This window comes from Capra hircus, chromosome 5 (assembly GCF_001704415.2).
Source record: "Capra hircus breed San Clemente chromosome 5, ASM170441v1, whole genome shotgun sequence".
Classification (NCBI taxonomy): Eukaryota; Metazoa; Chordata; class Mammalia; order Artiodactyla; family Bovidae; genus Capra; species Capra hircus.
Genome location: NC_030812.1, coordinates 95515958 through 95536294, shown reverse-complemented (window position 1 = coordinate 95536294; position 20337 = coordinate 95515958). Strand labels below are relative to the sequence as shown.

Sequence of the window (20337 nt, the reverse complement as noted above, 5' to 3'; positions counted from 1 at the left end):
AAGGAACTGACTAAAAGGTCCGGAAGAGTTGGGGTGGAGGGGGATGATGAAGGTGGGCTAGCAGATGGAAGCTCTGGTCCAAAGTTCAAAAAATGATCAAGTGTTATTTTTCAGGGAGTGCAGTGAGGGAGAGAAGAAATGGAATGACTCTGAGCCTGACCATTCGGTCTAGAACTTTCGCAGTCTACAGGTCAGCACAGATTTGTGGAGAGTCTGCTACGCAGGAAGCTCCCGTGCTAGGCAAGAGAAGCCTAAGACAAAGAGCTGATAATTCCATGTCAATGGGAAGGATGCGTAACACCATATGGCATTCCATTTGATCGGACGGAGTCAGGCTTAACAGTTGAGCATCACTGAGCAGGAAACACGCGCTTGACAACAGAGAGCCGTAAAAGGTCCAACTGTAGTGGTCAGGACAGAAATACAAAAATTGTGCAGGACAGGAGAAAAGATTAGAATGGAGGCACCTACAGAACGCTCTCGGGGCAAGGAACAAGGAATGATTGGCTCCGACTTAGAACGTGAAGGGAGGAGGCTAAGGAGGACGTGACATCAAGCTGTTATTGCTGGAGCATCTCTTGTGTTGCTGGCAACGAACAGGACCAAAATTCCTGCCAATGAGCAGAGACTGGGGAGGGGCTGAGAGGCGCTGGGTGAGTGAGTGAAGGTCTGGTCGTCGATGCTGTACATGTGGGTGTAAGTGGGCTTTGGGAGGTGGAGATGGGATGCTCTGACGCCAGGTGGAACCCTGGAGTGGGGCTGTGTTGTAGAGGACAGCATGTGCCACGACAAGGCTCTTTACTTGGTAGGATTCACTGCCTGGTGGAACCTTTGGGGACCCAACCCAAAGCCTATCCCTCTCCCGTCTGGTTTTACTACTACCCTGGGCTTGGTCCCAACCTCGGGGTGTGCCTCAGGCAGAGGCAGGCGAGGCCCACAACCAGAGTCGAACAGAAGTGGGCGGTAGCGCCCTCGGTGGTCCTTAGCTTTAGGGCTGGAGGAGACAAAGGGACGAGTCAGAAGGGGCAGAAGTGGAAGAACTAGAAATGCTCAAGAGGCCTTGCAACAGTTCAGGCAAGAGATGATGAAGACTGTGGTCTTAAGGATGGAGGGGAATGCACAGCAGGGGGTGATGAGGACTCGGCCAGCAACTGATGTGGAGGACAGAGGAGTCAGGATGGATCTGAACAGGATGGGGAGGGTGGAGGGGGCCTCTAGGAAGGCAGAGCTCAGAACACAGTGGGAGGGAATCTGAGTTGCACTAGGGCATGGGGATTTGGGGGCTTCCCAGGTGGCGCTAGTGGTAAAGAACCTGGCTGCCAATGCAGGAGAAGTAAGAGACACAGGTTCGATCCCTGGGTGGAGAAGATCCCGTGGAGGAGAGCACGGCAACCCACCCCAGTACTCTTGTCTGGAGAATCAATGGATAGAGGAGCCTGGCAGGCTATAGTCCTCTGGGTCGAAAAGAGCCAGAAGCGACGGAAGCAACTGAACACGGCACACACAGCGCACAGGAGGTTTACCTGGCGATACCTCCCAGGAAACTTGGGACAAAAGGCAGCAGCACTAGCCCTGCTGATTTGGGTTCATCCACCTGGAAATGAATGACCGAAAGCCCCCTGTAAGCACCAGTTTGTAAAAGACCAGAGGAACAGCTGTTAACTCTTAATTCCTCATAGACTTCTATTCATTTAAAAAGCAGCATTTGTTTTTTAGTACATACTACTAATCAATGGACATCACAAGGTCACAAAACAGGAAGACTGAGTTAAGGATGCGCTATGTACCTGAAGGGTTTCCTGGGTGGCACTGGTGGAATAGAACCCGCCTGCCCAATGCAGGAGCTGAAGGAGACACAGGTTCAATCCCTCCCATGAGGAGGGCATGGCAATCCACTTCAGCATTCTTGCCTAGAGAATCCCATGGACAGAGGAGCGTGGCAGGCTATAGTTCACAGGGTGGTAGAGAAGCTGACATGACTGAAGTGAGTTGGCACCCACTGTATTCGGAACAGTGCTTGTGCCTTCGGCTGTCTTTAACTGCCTTCCACAGAAAGGCACTTTTAAATGCACACTCGACTATGCAGTGACACCAAGTGGCAAGTGGAGGAACGATCAAATACTAAAAGCATCAAAGATAAAGTCAGTGTTAGTGGCTCAGCCGTGTCCGACTCTTTGCGACCCCATAGACTATAGCCTGCCAGGTTCCTCTGTCCACGGAATTTTCCAGGCAAAAATACTGCAGTGGGGTGCCATTCCCTTCTTCAGGGCATCTTCCCGACCCAGGGACTGAAATCCAAGAAAGCCCATCAGAGATAATAAACAGGTTAAAAAAAAAAATTCACCAAGCTATGCTAGACACTCTCCTCTGTTTAAGAGAAGAGAGAAATTCCTTTAAATTGCAGTAAAGGAAACTTCCACAGACTTGCCTTGAAAATTACCTTTTGAAGAGTCCCTTTTCCACCATAGGGTAGCAGGGTTTCTTGGCAAAATGGCTAATTTCAGCTCTAGAGCAAGAAACATTAAGATGTGCTTAAAATATCTTGTCCTACCAATAACCAAGGAAGCTACTGGAGATTACCAGGGTCATGCCAAAAGGACCAAGAAACCAACTTGAAGAGGCTCTCACTGGCCAAAGATGGGACAAGTTGAGCATCAATGAAAATAATAACTGCAAACAATTAAAACACATCAATTATGTTTGAATTCATACCTTTATATTGATACTCAGAAAGCACAGATCAACACTATCTCCTCTTTGGAGGATGTTAAGAAAAGAAGTCATTATTCTGGAAACTGATAAAGAGAAGGCATCAAGCTAAAGAGAAAATATCTGGCCTTCTCTCTGTGACTCTGTCTTAGGGAAACCAAACAGTAGATGTGGGAAGGTTCTCTTTACCAAAGTGTTCTGGCTAAGAAGGGCTTTCCTGCTGGCTCAGTTGATAAGGAATCAGCTTGCAATGCAGGAGACTTGGTTTTGATCCCTGGGTTGGGAAGATCCCCTGGAGTAGGAAATGGCAACCCACTCTAGTATTCTTGCCTGGGAAATTCCATGGTCAGAGGAGCCTGGAGGGCTACAGTCCACAGGGTCACAAGGAGTCAGACACGACTGAGTGACTTAACACTTTCACTTTTCTTTCACTCTCAGGGCCTAATATGTACTAGACAACGGTGAGAGTAAGCGCCTCCCTAAATTTTGCACAACAGGCACCCCGCTTCCCCACCTTACTTCCTGCCATGTGAAAAGATAGTCTTGCCATTCTCTAAGTAGAGTTTGCTTTCTCTGCAGCCTCTGCAGTGAAGGCTGCAAAGTCTGAATGAGGACTGCGGTGGGAGTTGGAGGTTCCAGTTCCAGCTGTCCAGCTGCAGTGCACACATCATCCTCTGGGGGGCTCTGCATCACGCAGTCTAGAGCAGCCAGCTTACATTCTCAGCATTAGTGTACGGAGGAGCCTGGTGGGCTGCAGTCCATGGGGTCATGAAGAGTCGGACAGGACTGAGCGACTTCACTTTCACTTTTCACTTTCACGCATCAGGAAGGAATTGGCAACCCACTCCAGTGTTCTTGCCTGGAGGATCCCAGGGATGGGGGAGCCTTGTGGGCTGCCGTCTATGGGGTTACACAGAGTCAGACACAACTGAAGCGACTTAGCAGCAGCAGCAGTGTTGAAAGCTACACCCTTGTGGGTGGAGCTGGAGCAGGGCAGATAAATAACTAAGTTTGGAGACCTGAGGAGTGGACAAAAACTGTCCAGTGGGAGATTATTTGTATATTTTTCACGAGGTTGTTCTAGAGCAGAACCCTGGTGAAGCTCCTGGTCTCACTCGTCTGTCCATGGTTTCACACCTGTCACATAGGAGGATTTTAGCAAATGGGAAGTCACTGATTATCCCGAAGAGACTTGACCTCTGAGGAGAGGCTGAGGCCTAAAGAATAAAATTACGAAAACACGCGTACCTGTTGTTCTCTATAGTCAAGGGACCTGGACCCCATGTGAGGCCCTGGAAATAAGACCAGAACAATAGGATGCATGTGTGGCCTGCTAAAAGCCCACAGACCGTGAATAACACTCCCTGCCCGTCTGGCATTCAAGGGCAATGTGGGGAGTTCAAGGGGGGCTAGAGATATCTCCAGCCCCTTATGCTCCCCAGGTGTTCACGACCCCAAACTACAGACTGACCTAGATATTCTGATTCTCCCAGAATTCTGCTGTGGCTACTGTAGGTGTCCAGCTTCAGCTGGGGTTGGGAGGATATTCTCTATATCCACATCAATTTGGCAACAGGCAAAGGCATTCACGTGGGCTTCCCAGGTGGCATAGTGGTAAAGAATCTGGCTGCTGATGCAAGAGACACAAGAGACGTGGCTTTGATCCCTGGGTCAGGAAGATCCCCTGGAGAAGAAAATGGCAACCCACTCCAGTATTCTTGCCTGGGAAATTCCATGAACAGAGAAGCCTTGTGGGCTATATAGTCCATGGGGTTATAAACAGTCAGACACAACTGAGCAACTGAGCACACACACAGCACATAAAGGTGTTTACTTAGATACAATGCAAATGTTTGTGTGCTGTAGGCTGAGGAAATTCTGAGAGAAACTGTTAGTACTCAGTATTTCTTACTTAATTCATCAATGAGTTTCGAAAGAGAAGTTAAGAAACAGTCCCATTTACAATTGCATCAAAAAGAACAAAATACCCAGGAATAAATTTCACCAAGGAAGTGAAAGATTTTCACACCCAAAACTATAAAACATTAGTGGAAAATCTGGAGAAGACAAAAATAAATGAAAAGATTCCAGGCTCATGGGTTAGAACTAATATTGTTCAAGTGTCCATACAACTCAAAGCAATCTACAGATCAAATGCAATCCCTATCAAAATCCCAATGGAATTTTCTTTTTAAACAGAAATAAATCTTAAAATTTGTATGGAACCACAAAAGACCCTGAATCTGGAGAAACAAGAACCAAGCTGAAGCCATAACATTTCCTGCTTTCAAGGCTATATTACAAAGCTATCATTATCAAAACAGTATGATATTGACATAAAAACACATTCATAGATCAATGGACCAGAATAGAACACCCCAAAATAAACCTATGCATATATGGCCAACTAATTTTTAACAAAAGAGCTGAGAATGTACAACAGGGAAAGGACAGTCTCTTCAGTAAATGGTGTTAGGAAAACTGGACAGTCAAATACAAAATACTGAAAATGGACCACTTTTTTTTTTTTAACTTTTGCCCACACTGTGTGGCGTGTGGAATCTTAGTTCCCCCACCAGGGATCAAACTCATGTTCCCTGCAATGGAAGCATCAAGACTTAACCAATGGACCACCAGGCAAGGCCCTGGACCACTATTTTATACCATACACAAAAATCAACTCAAAGTACATAAAAGACTTGAACATAAGACCTGAAACTGTAAAATTCCTAGAAGAAGCCATAGAGGGTAGCCTCCTTGACACGAGTCTTGACAATGATTTTTTTTTTTTTTTTGGTATTTGACACCGAAAACACAGGCAACAAAAGCAAAACTAAACAAGTGAGACTACATCAAACTAATAAGCTTCTGCACAGCAAAGGAAAAAGGCAAACTGTTAAGCAGGAGAAACTGTTTGCAAATCATATATATGTAATGGGTTAATATCCAGTATATGGTAAAAACTCCTATAACTTGAGACTAAAAAACTCCAAACAATCTAACTAAAAAAATGGGCAGAGGATCTGAATAGACGTTTTTCCAAAGAAGACATACAAATGGGCAAAAGGTATATAATAAGGTGTTCAACATCACTCGTCAGCAGGGGAATGCAAATCAAAGCCACAACGAAACGTCACTTCACATTTGTTAGAATGGCTACTATGAAAAAGACAAGAAGTAACAAGTGTAGAGAAAAGGGAATCCTTGTGTAAAGCTGGTGGGAATGTAAATTAGTGCAGCCATTATGGAAAACAGTATGGAAGTTCCTCAAAAAAATTAAAAATAGAACCACATGATTGAGCAATTCCACTTCTGGGTATATATTTGAAGGAAATGAAACCACTAACTTGAAGAGATAGTGGCTCCCCTATGTTCAAAGGAGTGCCAATTTACCAACAGCCAAGACTTTTGAGAGTCCCTTGGACTGCAAGGGGATCCAACCAGTCCATTCTAAAGGAGATCATCCCTGGGTGTTCTTTGGAAGGAATGATGCTAAAGCTGAAACTCCAGTACTTTGGCCACCTCATGCGAAGTGTTGACTCATTGGAAAAGACTCTGATGCTGGGAGGGATTGGGGGCAGGAGGAGAAGGGGACAATAGAGGATGAGATGGCTGGATGGCATCACGGACTCGATGGATGCGAGTCTGAGTGAATTCCGGGAGCTGGTGATGGACAGGAAGGCCTGGCGTGCTGCGATTCATGGGGTCCAAAGAGTCGGACACGATTGAGCGACTGAACTGAACTGAACTGAACAGACAGATGAATGGATAAAGAAGATGTGGAATATATGTACAATGAAATATTATGCAGCCATATAAAGAAGGAAATCTTGCCTTTTGTGATGATATGGATTAACTTTGAAGGCATCATGCTAAATGAAATAGGACAGACAGAGATAGGGGAATACTGTATTATCTCACTTATATGTGGAATTAAAAAAAAAGTTTGAACTCATATACACACAGAACAGACTGGTGGTTGCCATAGGGTGGGGAGGTGAGGGGGTGGGAGATACGGGTAAAGGTGGTCAAAAGGTAGAAACATCCTGCTATAAAATAAATTAGCTCTGAGGATATAAGGTATAGCAAAGTGACTCGAGTTAACCATACTGTATGTTGCGCTACATGTTTGAGAGTTACTAAGAGAGTGGATCTTTTTTTTTTTAAGAGAGTAGATCTTAAGATTTCTCATCTCAGGAAAAAGATTTGGAATTTTGTCAAATGAAAGATGCTAACTTCCATTGGTAATCATTTCATAAATATGTAATCAAAGCATTATGTTGTACACTTTAATGCAATATTATATATCAGTCATAGCTCAAAACTGGAAAAAAATAATTTAAATGCAAATGTTCATGGAAGATTATTCAAGAAGTGATTATGGAAATCAAGTGCTACCCTTAGATGACCGAAGAATTGTCTCCTTACGTGGAATAGACAGTGATGCCTTCCCTGTCTTCGATCTTAATGCTGTCATCGCTGGGAGCCGGCGGGTCGCTTTGAAACTTGTTTGGAATCCGGAACCAGACTTTTAATCTATTCTGTAGGTTCCCATCGTCACTGGGGAACACAGCAAAGGAAATAGGAACTGTCATCCCCATTCCGAGTCCTGGAAACACAAAACCCCCACAGAGAGACATGGGTTTTAGAGATAGAACCTACTCAGGCCCATGGACCATCTGCTGGTCTCATTCTTCTTTCAAGACAATATTTGTTGTTCTTGAAATTTATAATAGGCATTTCAGGGATTAGTATCAACACACACATATAAAGTACCTCTTAATTGTACATACTAGAGGTAGGAAGGTAGTGATTCAAACTTGTCTGGAAAAAAATTATTTCACAATATATATCAAGACTATAAATATATCAGTACCCAATTACTTCCCAGGTGGTACAGTGGTAAAGAATCCACCTGCCAATGCAGGAGATGCATGTTTGACCCCTGGGTCGGGAAGATCCCCTGGAGAAGGTACCTGGAGAAGATGCCCCAGCAGCCCAGTCCAATATTCTTGCCTGGGAAATTCCATGGACAGAGGATCCTCGTGGGCTACAGTCCACGGGGTTGCAAAAGAATCGGACACAACTTAGCGACTAAACAACAACCGAGCGACTAAACAACAACGGAGTACTTCCTGTCTAATTGCTGATTTTCTATTTTCCATTTTTGGCTGTGTTGGGTCTTCACTGCTGTGCACGGGCTTTCTCTAGTTGCAGAGAGTGGGGGCTGCTCTCTAGTGGCGATGCTCAGGCTTCTCATTGTAGGGGCTTGTCTTGTTGCAGAGCACGGGCTCTGGGCACACGAGCTGCAGTAGCTGTTGTGCACGGGCTTAGCCGCCCCATGGCACCCCACTTGCCTGTACTGGCAAGTTGCATTCTTAACCACTATACTACCAGAGAAGTCATAATTGTTGATTTTAATGAAATAATCTAAAATATGTAAAAGGCTATTTAGGGAATAGGATTTTCCTTGCAGCAGAATTATAATTGTGAAAAACTGAGATATGTTCAAAAGAGGAATATGTCTAAGTAAATCATAGGCACATGATGCAATACAATTTAGCTATGAACAGTCATGCTTAGGACTAGTTAGCTACAGTGGAAAATAATTATGAAATAAGGAACAGAAACAGGATATATTGCACAAACACTATGATTACATATTGTGTGTGAGTCGCTCAGTCATGCCCAACTCTGCAACTCCATGCACTGTAGCCCATCAGGCTCCTCTGTCTATGGAATTCTCCAGACAAGCATACTGGAGTGGGTTGCTATTTGCTACTCCAGGGGATCTTCCTGACCTAGGGATTGAAACTGGGTCTCCTGCATTGTGGGCAGATTCTTTACCATCTGAGCCACCAAGATGATTACATTTTAAAAACCTATTAAAAAGCCCTGAAAATACATTCAAAGATGACAATGATTACATTAGAAAAGATGGACTGGGGTGCTGTTTTGTTATTTTCAAAAATGTTTGATGAATTTATAATTTTTACACATATTTTCTTCTGAAGAAAACTTATGACAGTGCTAAGAAGAAAAAGACTTCTTCGTGTCCTACTGGTCAACTTATGTCCAAAGCCTGATTTCTTTGGTTCTAGCAAATATTACTAAGCTTAATACGAGCTTCTTTCTCATTTATCAACTTGAGATATATCCTAAATATTAAACACATTTTTTTTTCATCTTGTACTCGGAACCATTTTGGGTTTGTACTGATTCTAAAGTGCAGGCCAAGTTAGAGAGCTTAAGAGTTAAATGAAAGTTGCTCAGTCGTGTCTGACTCTTTTTGACCCCTGGACTATACAGTCCATGGAATTCTCCAGGCCAGAATACTTGAGCAGGGAGCCTTTTCGTTCTCCAGGGGATCTTCCCAACCCAGGGATCAAACTTAGGTCTCCCACATTGTGGGTGTATTCTTTACCAGCTGAGCCACAAGGGAAGCCCTTAAGTGTTAAATTCCTGTTTAAATATGGTTTACTTGCAAACAGGTACACTGAAACTTCAGGCCTCTCATTTTATCATAAAAACAGGGAGGCAGCCAGCATGGACTACCAGGTCTTATTATTATTATTAGACCATGCCATGTGGCTTGCAGGATCTTAGTTCCCTGACCCAGGATCAAATCCTGGACCCCAGCAGTGAGAGCACTAAGTATTAACCACTAAGTATTAACCACTGGACCGCCAGGGAATCCCCATGGACTGTCAAGTGTTTCAGAAGGGGACTAAGAACTCTCAGGCTCTTCATTTTCCAGAACAGAGCTGGGGACCAGCCACGCTCATCACTCACTGATCTTCAGAACCCCACAGAATCTGAGCTACTAGGGGGCTGATGAGATTTTCGGCCGGGTCTCAAGTCAGAGGTTGGCTTTGTTCTGTGGCCTGGCTTACCACGGACACACCTTACCCAGTTCACCAATCCAAAGAAAAGCACTGTAATGTTAAAAAAATAACAAATGAACAAACAAACAAAGCGTGTGTCTTCATACAGGGGAGAGAAGCATGAACTCAGGGCTACTGGGCGGGCATGAAGTCAGCAGGTCTCCCCAGAGCCCCCCTGCCCACACAGTGCAGCAAGGTCACATGACACCGAAACAGGAAGTGACAGGCGTCTTGGGGGCCCTTCCTGTGTTTTCCATCGATGACGTGAGGCTGCAGCACTGGCCCGCGTGACCGGAGCCCATCCTTCAGGGACACTCACCCTTATCGTTGGAGCCTCCCACATACTTCATGACTTTCGGCATTGCCTCCCTCAGAGCCTCATCCACAGGCTTATCTGTCACTTCCACTGTGGCAAACTTCCCGCCTTCACAGGCCCTCTCCTCGTAGCAGACATCTCCCTGGAGGCAGAGAAGGCACAGCACTGAAGAGGTGTAGGGGAGCAACCTGTGATGACTCTCAGAGTGTTAGTCACTCAGTCGTGTCCGACTCTTTGTGACCCAGGGGACTGTAGCCTCTGTCCAGGGAATTCTCCAGACAAGAAAACTGGTATGGGTAGCTATTCCTTTCTCCAGGGGATCTTCCTGACTCAGAGATCGATCCTAGGTCTCCCACATTGCAGGCAGATTCTTTACCATCTGAGTCACCAGGGAAGCCCCTACAAGCAGTAAAAGTCCAGTTACAAGAGGCACAAGCTGCTAAGGAACTTTCCATAATGAGCCCAACTCTGGTGACAGTGGAAGAGACAGGCCGGAGTATGAAGGACCATAAGAAATGGACTCTGAGAGTTCTTACAGACCTAGAGACAGCAGAGAGGGGATTGCTGCCAACGAGGAAGCATTTGGGAGGAAGTGACAGGGCAGCTGATTTCTCAGGGGCACGGGGGTGTCGCTTAGTGAGACAGGCTGGGAAGAGGAGTCACGTCTGGGAGTGCACTGTGAACTGAATTACTCTGATTCTTCTTGAATTACACACCTGCTACTAGATTGAGTCTAGTCTTGGGGCCTCAGAGTTTTGTGGGATTGGCGTTGTATTGGTTTCACCCTTTGCCATATTGTAAAGCAGTGCCTTCAAACTTAAAAAGAAAATCACAATCCATAACAAGAAATATTTTTACATCATGCCTTATCAAGAACATGAAACCTCATATAATCAACATTCTCAGAGAAATAATAGAAGATATTACATCCCAAACCACCCAGAACAGCCCCAGAATGCTGTAAAAACAGAATGGTCTGAGATCAAAGAGCTCTGGGAAATTAAAAATATAACAGAGGTGAAAAAATTCGGTAGAAAGGTTGGAAGATAAAATTGAAGGAAATATTTTAGAAAGTCAAGTAAAAAGGCAAAGATGTAGAAAACAGAAAAGGAAAAGGATCACGCCAAGAGATCCAACATCTGAATAATAAGAGGTCTAGGGAAAGAGAGGACTTCCCAGGTGGCTCAAGGGTAAAGAATCTGCCGACCAGTGCAGGAGACACAGGAGACCAGGGTTTGATCTCTGGGTTGGGAAGACCCCTGGAGGAGGAAATGGCAACCCACTCCAGTTTTCTTGCTGGGACAATTCCAGGAACAGAGGAGCCTGGCATGCAACAGTCCACGGGGGTCGCCAATAGTTGGATATGACTTTGCGATTGAGCACGCATGCACACAGGAAAAGAGAAAGCAAAATGGCAAAGGAGGAAACAAACAACTACAATGACAATCCCACAAAACTCTGAGGCCCCAAGAGTGGCCTCAAACTAGTAGCAGGACTGCCTTTCAAGAAGAATCAGAGTAGCTCTGTTCGCACTGTACTCCCAGTCACGACTCCTCTTCCCAGCCCGGCTCACTAAGCACATCCCCTGAGAAATCAGCTGCACTGTCATTTCCCCTTCAAAACTTCCTCCTTGGCAGTGATCTCTTCCTGCATTGAGTCTCTGTGCTCAAGTCATTATCTTTACCCTACAGACCCACACAGCTCTCCTCCAGCCTTCTTCCTCCTCCTTGCCCTTTGACGTCTCACTATGATATTGGGCTTCCCTGGTGGCTCAACTGGTAAAGAACGTGCCTGGCAATGCAGGAGACCTAAGACATCGGTTCAACCCCTGGCTTGGGAAGATCCCCTGGAGAAGAAAATGACAACCCACTCCAGTATTCTTGCCTGCAGAATCCCATGGACAGAAGAGCCTGGAGGACTACAGTCCATGGGGATGCAAAGAGTCAGACAAGACCGAGCACACACACACAAACACGATATAATTTTGCATTCCCAAACATACAGTAGAGCAGTGCTTCCAAACTAAAAAAAAACCCCAGAATCCAGAACAAGAAATCCATTTTTACATCATGCCCTATCATGGACATATGTGTCTGAAGCAAAGTTTCACAAAATAACACTTTACCCTTATGGACTGGATGCATGATGATACATGCCTTTTCTTTTTTTATGGAGTATAGTCAATTTACAATGTTGTGTTAGTTTCAAGTGTACAGCATAATGATTCAGACATATATATATATATATTCTTTTTCAACACTGAAATCATATTGATTATATTCTTTGCAGACAAAGATGGAGAAGCTCTATACAGTCAGCAAAAATAAGATGGGCAGCTGACTGTGGCTCAGATCATGAATGCCTTATTGCTAAATTCAGACTTAAGTTGAAGAAAGTAGGGAAAACCACTAGACCATTCAGGTATGACCTAAATCAAATCTCTTATGACTATACAGTGGAAATGAGAAATAGATTTAAGGGACTAGATCTGATAGACAGAGTGCCTGATGAACTATGGATGGAGGTTCGTGACATTGTACAGGAGATAGGAATCAAGATCATACCCAAGAAAAAGAAATGCAAAAAAGCAAAATGGCTGTCTGAGGAGGCCTTACAAATAGCTGTGAAAAGAAGGGAAGCCAAAAGCAAAGGAGAAAAGGAAAGATATTATACCCATTTGACTGCAGAGTTCCAAAGAATAGCAAGGAGAGATAAGAAAGCCTTCCTCAGCGATCAATGCAAAGAAATAGAGGAAAACAATAGAATGGGAAACACTAGAGATCTCTTCAAGAAAATTAGAGATACCAAGGGAACATTTCATGTAAAGATTGGCACAATAAAGGACAGAAATGGTAGGGACCTAACAGAAGCAGAAGATATTAAGAAGAGGTGGCAAGAATACACAGAAGAACTGTACAAAAAAGATCTTCACAGCCTAGATAATCACGATGGTGTGATCACTCACCTAGAGCCAGACATCCTGGAATGTGAAGTCAAGTGGGCCTTAGGAAGTATCACTATGAACAAAGCTAGTAGAGGTGATGAAATTCCAGTTGAGCTATTTCAAATCCTGAAAGATGATACTGTGAAAGTGCTGCACTCAATATGCCAGCAAATTTGGAAAACTCAGCAGTGGCCACAGGACTGGAAAAGGTCAGTTTTCATTCCAATCCCAAAGAAAGGCAATGCCAAAGAATGCTCAAACTACCACACAATTGCACTCATCTCACACGCTAGTAAAGTGATGCTTAAAATTCTCCAAGTCAGGCTTCAGCAGTACGTGAACCGTGAACTTCCAGATGGTCAAGCTGGTTTTAGAAAAGGTAGAAGAACCAGAGATCAAATTGCCAACATCTGCTGGATCATCGAAAAAGCAGGGGAGTTCCAGAAAAACATCTATTTCTGCTTTATTGACTATGCCAAAGCCTTTGACTGTGTGGATCACAATCAGCTGTGGAAAATTCTGAAAGAGATGGGAATACCAGACCACCTGACCCGCCTCTTGAGAAATCTGTATGCAGGTCAGGAAGCAACAGTTAGAACTGGACATGGAACAACAGACTGGTTCCAAATAGGAAAAGGAGTACGTCAAAGCTATATATTGTACCCTGATTATTTAACTTATATGCAGAGTACATCATGAGAAACACTGGGCTGGAGAAAGCACAAGCTGGAATCAAGATTGCCGGGAGAAACATCAATAACCTCAGATATGCAGATGACACCACCCTTATAGCAGAAAGTGAAGAACTCAAGAGCCTCTTGATGAAAGTGGAAGAGGAGAGTGAAAATGTTGGCTTAAAGCTCAACATTCAGAAAACTAAGATGATGGCATCCGGTCCCATCACCTCATGGCAAATAGATGGAGAAACAGTGGAAACAGTGTCAGACTTTATTTTTCTGGGCTCCAAAATCACTGCAGATGGTGATTGCAGCCATGAAATTAAAAAACGCTTACTCCTTGGAAGGAAAGTTATGACCAACCTAGACAGCATATTCAAAAGCAGAGATGTTACTTTGCCAACAAAGGTCCGTCTAGTCAAGGCTATGGTTTTTCCAGTGGTCATGTATGGATGTGAGAGTTGGACTATAAACAAAGATGAATGCCAAAGAATTGATGCTTCTGAACTGTGGTGTTGGAGAAGACTCTTGAGAGTCCCTTGGACTGCAAGGAGATCCAACCAGTCCATTCTAAAGGAGATCTTTCCTGGGTGTTCTTTGGAAGGACTGATGTTGAAGCTGAAACTCCAGTACTTTGGCCACCTCATGTGAAGAACTGACTCATCTGAAAAGACCCTGATGCTGGGAAAGATTGAGGGCAGGAGGAGAAGGGGATGACAGAGGATGAGATGAGTGGAGCATCACTGACTTGATGGACATGGCTTTGGATGGACTCCGGGAGTTGGTGATGGTCAGGGAGGCCTGGCAGGCTGCCGTTCATGGGGTCGCAAAGAGTCAGACATGATTTAGTGACTGAACAACAACATACAGCTGTTAAGCATTTGAAACTAGGAACCAGAATTTAAAGCCCCAGACTCTGGTCTAGGGGCTTTCCCGATAGCTCAGTTGGTAAAGAATCTGCCTGCAATGCAGGAGACCCCAGCACAATTCCTGGGTCAGGAAGATCAACTGGAGAAGGGAAAGGCTACCCTCTCCAGTATTCTGGCCTAGAGAAGTCCATGGATTGTATAGTCCATGGCGTCACAAAGAGTCAGACATGACTGAGCGACTTTCACTCAGTGGTTTAACACTTGTCACAAGGCTGTATGCTCCATGGGGGATGAAGTGAGTGTTTTTCAGCCTCTCTGTTTAGGTACAGAGGTAGGTATTTCTGACTGACATCTGTAGGCCCACGTCAAACTCAGATCAAGGGCATCAAAAGTCATTCAGTGCGGTTCCTTCTCTTGCAAATGGAGAAACCAATGACCAGCTCTCTCCAGTAAGAGCTGGAAGGGTGCTTACAAATCCATCAGTTCATTTGCCTCTTATGACAAGCAAGCAGTCCACTGTATAGTTGGACAAACAGGTCCGGAGCTCAGCCAGGGCGGGGTAACCACAGCTGTGAATGAGGCTGTGTTGCCCAGGGAACGATACTTGTGCTGCTGTGTGCTCAGTCGTGTCTGACGCTATGCAACCCCAAGGACTGCAGCCCGCCAGGCTCCTCTGTCCATGGGGTTCTCCAGGCAAGAACACTGGAGTGGGTTGCCACGTGCTCCTCCAGATCTTCCTGACCCAGAAATTGAACCCTGGCAAGTCTCCTGAGTCTCCTGCATGGCAGGCGGATTCTTCGCCACCTGCACCACCTGGGAATGTATACAGAGCATTCTATATAAATTGATCCTGTTCATGAATCCCCCACCTAAAAGCTGTCATTCACCAAGCTCTTTCCTATGATGGCTCAGGCACCACCGAGTGTCTACCTATCTCGCCAGCCACGCTAGAGCACCTCCTCATTGGCCTTCTGCTATTTTTGTCCATGCAGGTCATTCCTGCAGAGCCTCTGTATCCGCCTCTCCCTCTGCCTGGGGGATTCCCTTCCTTTCTCTGCGTGATGAACTCCTACTCATCCAACAGGTCTCAACCTAAAAAGTCACTTCCTCAGAGAGGATCCCAGTTTAAAACAGATGCCCCATGATATTCTGCCTTTTGTTCTTTGAGTTCTCATGGCAAGAATACTGGAGTGGTTCACCTTTTACACCTCCAGTGGGCCGTGTTTTGTCAGAACTCTTCATTATGACTTGTCTGTCTTGGGTGGCCCTGTACAGCATGGCTCATAGCTTCACTGAGTTAGGCAAGTCCCTTCGCCACGACAAGGCTCTAATCCCTGAAGGGGATTTGACTCACTGAAAAAGACCCTGATGTTGCGAAAGATTGAAGGCAAAAGCAGAAGGCGGCGACAGAAGATGAGATGATTAGATAGCATCACTGACTCAACGGACATGAATTTGACCAAACTCTGGGAGATGGTGAAGGACAGGGAAGCCTGGTGTGCTGCAGTCCGTGGGGTCACAAAGAATCCAACATGACTTAGCAACTGAGCAGCATTGGAATATAATTAGAATGGAAATTGTAATGGAATAATAACATGTTTAATTTCTACTGGCAACCATAAGCCCCATGGGGTCAGGGACTGTCTGAATTGTTTACCACTGTTATTTCTCAGCATTGAGGACCATGTCTTTAATATATATAGCAGGGTCTCTATAAGGATACGTGGAAAAGGAGGCTGTGGGGGTGAAACCTGGCTTTACTCTAATGATAAGGAATTCGGCAACCATAGATGGCTGGAGAATGAGCACTTAGCCTAACTCTATGTGTCTTGGAGGAAGGCTGCATCACACTGTCTGAAGGAGGTTCTCCAACACGTACCCCCTGTTTTCACAGCATCTATGTCTACAACTTCTCACTGGAACCGCTGGATCACTATGAAAATTCAGGTTTGAGAGATGGATATTATCCAACTACTCTGGTTCTCCAGCGAGCTGAATTTAAATAGGTTCTATTTCTGCAGAAAATAAAGCATCTAAGTTAACACTGTTAGCACATTTGGTTCTTCAAATTTAACACCTTCAGTGCCTTTCCTTGCTACATTGAACAAAATAATGCCCCTTCCTGGGGGCATTCAGCTAGCTCATGCTCCCAGTTACTAGATGAGGATTCCAGCCAGTGGCCACAAACACCAGTTTTCAACATTCAGTGGGAACCACAGTCAAGTCCCAGACAGAGATGTTGAAAGAATGCCTTTTGTAATAAGATCTGCAAGACCCTTTGCAAGGCTGGTTTTTCCCCTTGCCACCTTGTCAGGGAATGTTTAACAGGATTCCTACGTGCTGTTTCTCATAAATCCTCTGTTCCCTATCAGTTTCTGTCGTCAGAAACTAGTGGAACAGCAAGCTGCTCCCAGGACTGAGGTCATTATGTGAGACAGGCTTGAATCTCCTTCAGTAAACATTCTCTTTACAACAAAACTGCTTAGTCCCGATCCCCTTTCTTGAGATATGGATTGTCTCCTGCCCTTGTGACCATTATTAACCCCTTGTTCCCTTGGTAACAGTTGCTATATGTTTGGTTTTCTGATCTTTATCACTGTCGAAAGAAATTTCTTGAACAACAGCCTATACGTACTCACAGAAAGATCATTAAAGCACCTTTGCTCCATCAGAGTTTGGGTCCCCGTCTTTCTTTCTTTCTTCCTCTCTCTCTCTCTCCCCCTCCCTCTGGCTCTCTTTCACTTTCTTATCGTCAACTCTGGACCACCAGGTTCTAGTCCATTTAAGGATCCCAATAAGTGGCGCCCAGAACAGGGACACTGGCATATGTGGCATTTCAGACAGAGTGACTCCAGGCTTACTGAGGTCAGGACCTATTGAGGTCGGTAAGTACTAAGACACGGATCAAATGGCTAGAAAGCCCCATCGTTTCTCTACTTTACTTCACCATTTGTTTAAAGGTCACAGACTTTTGGTTTTGCACCAATGAATAGAGGCTTGCTTTCAAACAGTGGTTAAAATGTAATCCTTGGTTCCCTGATGGAGGAATTTTGACTTACAAATCTGGCACCAGGTCAAAGAAAATGTTGAACGAGCCACCAGGCAGGGAAAAAATATTCCAGTTGATTTCTGGCCCCTATGGGCTCTCATTAAAGCTGTAATTCTGCCATTTCAAGGTAAATTCAAGCCTTCATGATATTTGACAACAGACAGAACACTTATTATGAATAAGTGAATATGAATATGAATTAGATGATGAAACTTTACAAAAGGCCCAATTAGAACAACATAAAATATTTTAAAATTTTCCTACTAGCCCTGCCCCGGCTGCTCCAAATGCTCCTCCTCTGCCAGCAGGCACGAATCCAGAAGTCTTCCTTTGTTAGACCCTAATGATTCTAATAACGACTCTCCTAAGATGTTCTTTGACAACAAAACTGGCAAAACTGGCAATGCTCGAGCTGGCAGTCCCCAAAACCAAATTATTTTTGAAATGTTAACTGGCACCAGACAATTTGATACCATAGAAGCTCAAACACAATGGCCTCCCTTATTGCATGAACAATGAAAAACAGTAGCCCTTGAAGCTTGGGATCGAATTACTCCTCAAGAAGAGCCTACAGGTAGCTACACTAAAATATTACAAGGACTTAATGAAAGTTATGCTGATTTTTTAGCTAGATTAGAAACCGCTATTTCCCGTATTGTAATTGGAGAAGAAACCAAAAAAACAGCTAGAGAAATTACTTGCTTATGAAAATACAAATCAGAAATGTCAAAAAGCTATCTTTCCGATTCATGAGACTGGGACTACTACTGATTATTTGAAGGCTTATTGCAATCTAAATTCAGAAACTCAAAAGATGCAAATGCTAGCTGAGACAATGGCTGCTACCTTTAGAAAGGAAAATGAACGATGCTTTACGTGTGGAGATAAATACCATTTAGAAAGGGACTGCCCTAAGAAGGCTAATAAAAAACCTACAAAAATTTGCCCTTGCTGCCATAGCGGAATGCATTGGGCCGAAGACTGTAAATCTAAATTTGATATTGAAAGAAAACCTATTCCAGGAAACTTCAAGCGGGGGACGCCCCACCCCAGGGTCCCCTTCAACAAAAACCAGGGGCAAACTGTATCTTTTCCCTGCTGTCAATATACCAGCCTTAAATGATTTTTTCCTTTACCCTCGAGCAGCCCCTTCTAAAATACCTACTGGACTTTCTGGACCCCTGCCCCCATAAACCTTTGGTCTTTTACTTGGCCAGTCTAGTTTGACTTCTAAAGGAATGACTATTCACCCTGGAATAACTGACTCAGATTACAAAGGAGAGATTCAAATTCAGACGTCATCGCAGATTCTATGACAATTCAAAAAGGGGGACAAAATTGCTCAATTATTTCTTTTACCTTACATTTCTGTTAACTCCTCTAATAATGTACGGACAGGCAGATTCGGCAATACAGATCAAAAAATCCTTATGGACATCACTGGTATCTGAATCAGTTCAGTTCAGTTCAATTCAGTTCAGTCGCTCAGTCGTGTCTGACTCTTTGTGACCCCATGAATTGCAGCACACCAGGCCTCCCTATCACCAACTCCCGGAGTTCACTCAAACTCACATCCATCAAGTCAGTGATGCCATCCAGCCATCTCATCATCTGTCGTCCCCTTCTCCTCCTGCCCCCAATCCCTCCCAGCATCAGAGTCTTTTTCCAATGAGTCAACTCTTCGCATGAGGTGGTCAAAGTATTGGATTTTCAGCTTTAGCATCAGTTCTTCCAAAGAACACCCAGGAAAGATCTTCTTTGGGATGGACTGGCTGGATCTCCTTGCAGTCCATGGGACTCTCAAGAGTTTCTCCAACACCACAGTTCAAAAGCATCAATTCTTTGGTGATCAGCTTTCTTCACAGTCCAACTCTCACATCCATACATGGCCACAGGAAAAACCATAGCCTTGACTAGATGGACCTTAGTCGGCAAAGTAATGTCTCTGCTTTTGAATACACTGTCTACGTTGGTCATAACTTTCCTTCCAAGGAGTAAGTGTCTTTTAATTTCATGGCTGCAATCACCATCTGCAGTGATTTTGGAGCCCAGAAAAATAAAGTCTGACACTGTTCCCACTGTTTCTCCATCTATTGCCCATGAAGTGATGGGACCAGATGCTATGATCTTTGTTTTCTGAATGTTGAGTTTTAATCCAACTTTTTCACTCTCCTCTTTCACTTTCATCAAGAGGCTTTTTAGCTCCTCTTCACTCTCTGCCATAAGGGTGGTGTCATCTGCATATCTGAGGTTATTGATATTTCTCCCGGCAATCTTGATTCCAGCTTGTGCTTCTTCCAGCTCAGCGTTTCTCATGATGTACTCTGCATATAAGTTAAATAAGCAGGGTGACAATATACAGCCTTGACGTACTCCTTTTCCTATTTGGAACCAGTCTGTTGTTCCATGTCTAGTTCTAACTGTTGCTTCCTGACCTGCACACAGGTTTCTTAAGAGGCAGGTCAGCTGGTCTGGTATTCCATCTCTTTCAGAATTTTCCACAGTTTATTGTGATCCACACAGTCAAAGGCTTTGGCATAGTCAAGAAAGCAGAAATCGATGTTTTCTGGAACTCTCTTGGTTTTTCCATGATCCAGCAGATGTTGGCATTTGATCTCTGGTTCCTCTGCCTTTTCTAAAACCAGCTTGACCATCTGGAAGTTCACGGTTCACGTATTGCTGAAGCCTGACTTGGAGAATTTTGAGCATTACTTTACTAGCATGTGAGATGAGTGCAACTGTGCAGTAGTTTGAGCATTCTTTGGCATTGGCTTTCTTTGGGATTGGAATGAAAACTAACCTTTTCCAGTCCTGTGGCCACTGCCGAGTTTTCCAAATTTGCTGGCATATTGAGTGCAGCACTTTCACGGCATCATCTTTCAAGATTTG

At 44.4% G+C, this 20337-nt stretch overlaps 1 protein-coding gene across 1 annotated transcript in view; it reads right to left on the bottom strand.

Annotated features, from left to right (window-relative positions):
- Positions 1-20337, bottom strand: part of HEBP1 (heme binding protein 1) — a 39724-nt gene that overhangs the window by 5891 nt on the left and 13496 nt on the right. Inside the window, exons 2-3 of the mRNA XM_005680810.3 lie at positions 9913-10051; positions 7138-7318 (exon numbers count right to left, since the gene is read on the bottom strand). Of these exons, the coding sequence (XP_005680867.2) occupies positions 7138-7318; positions 9913-10051 (320 nt within the window). The remainder of the gene's footprint in view (positions 1-7137; positions 7319-9912; positions 10052-20337) is intronic.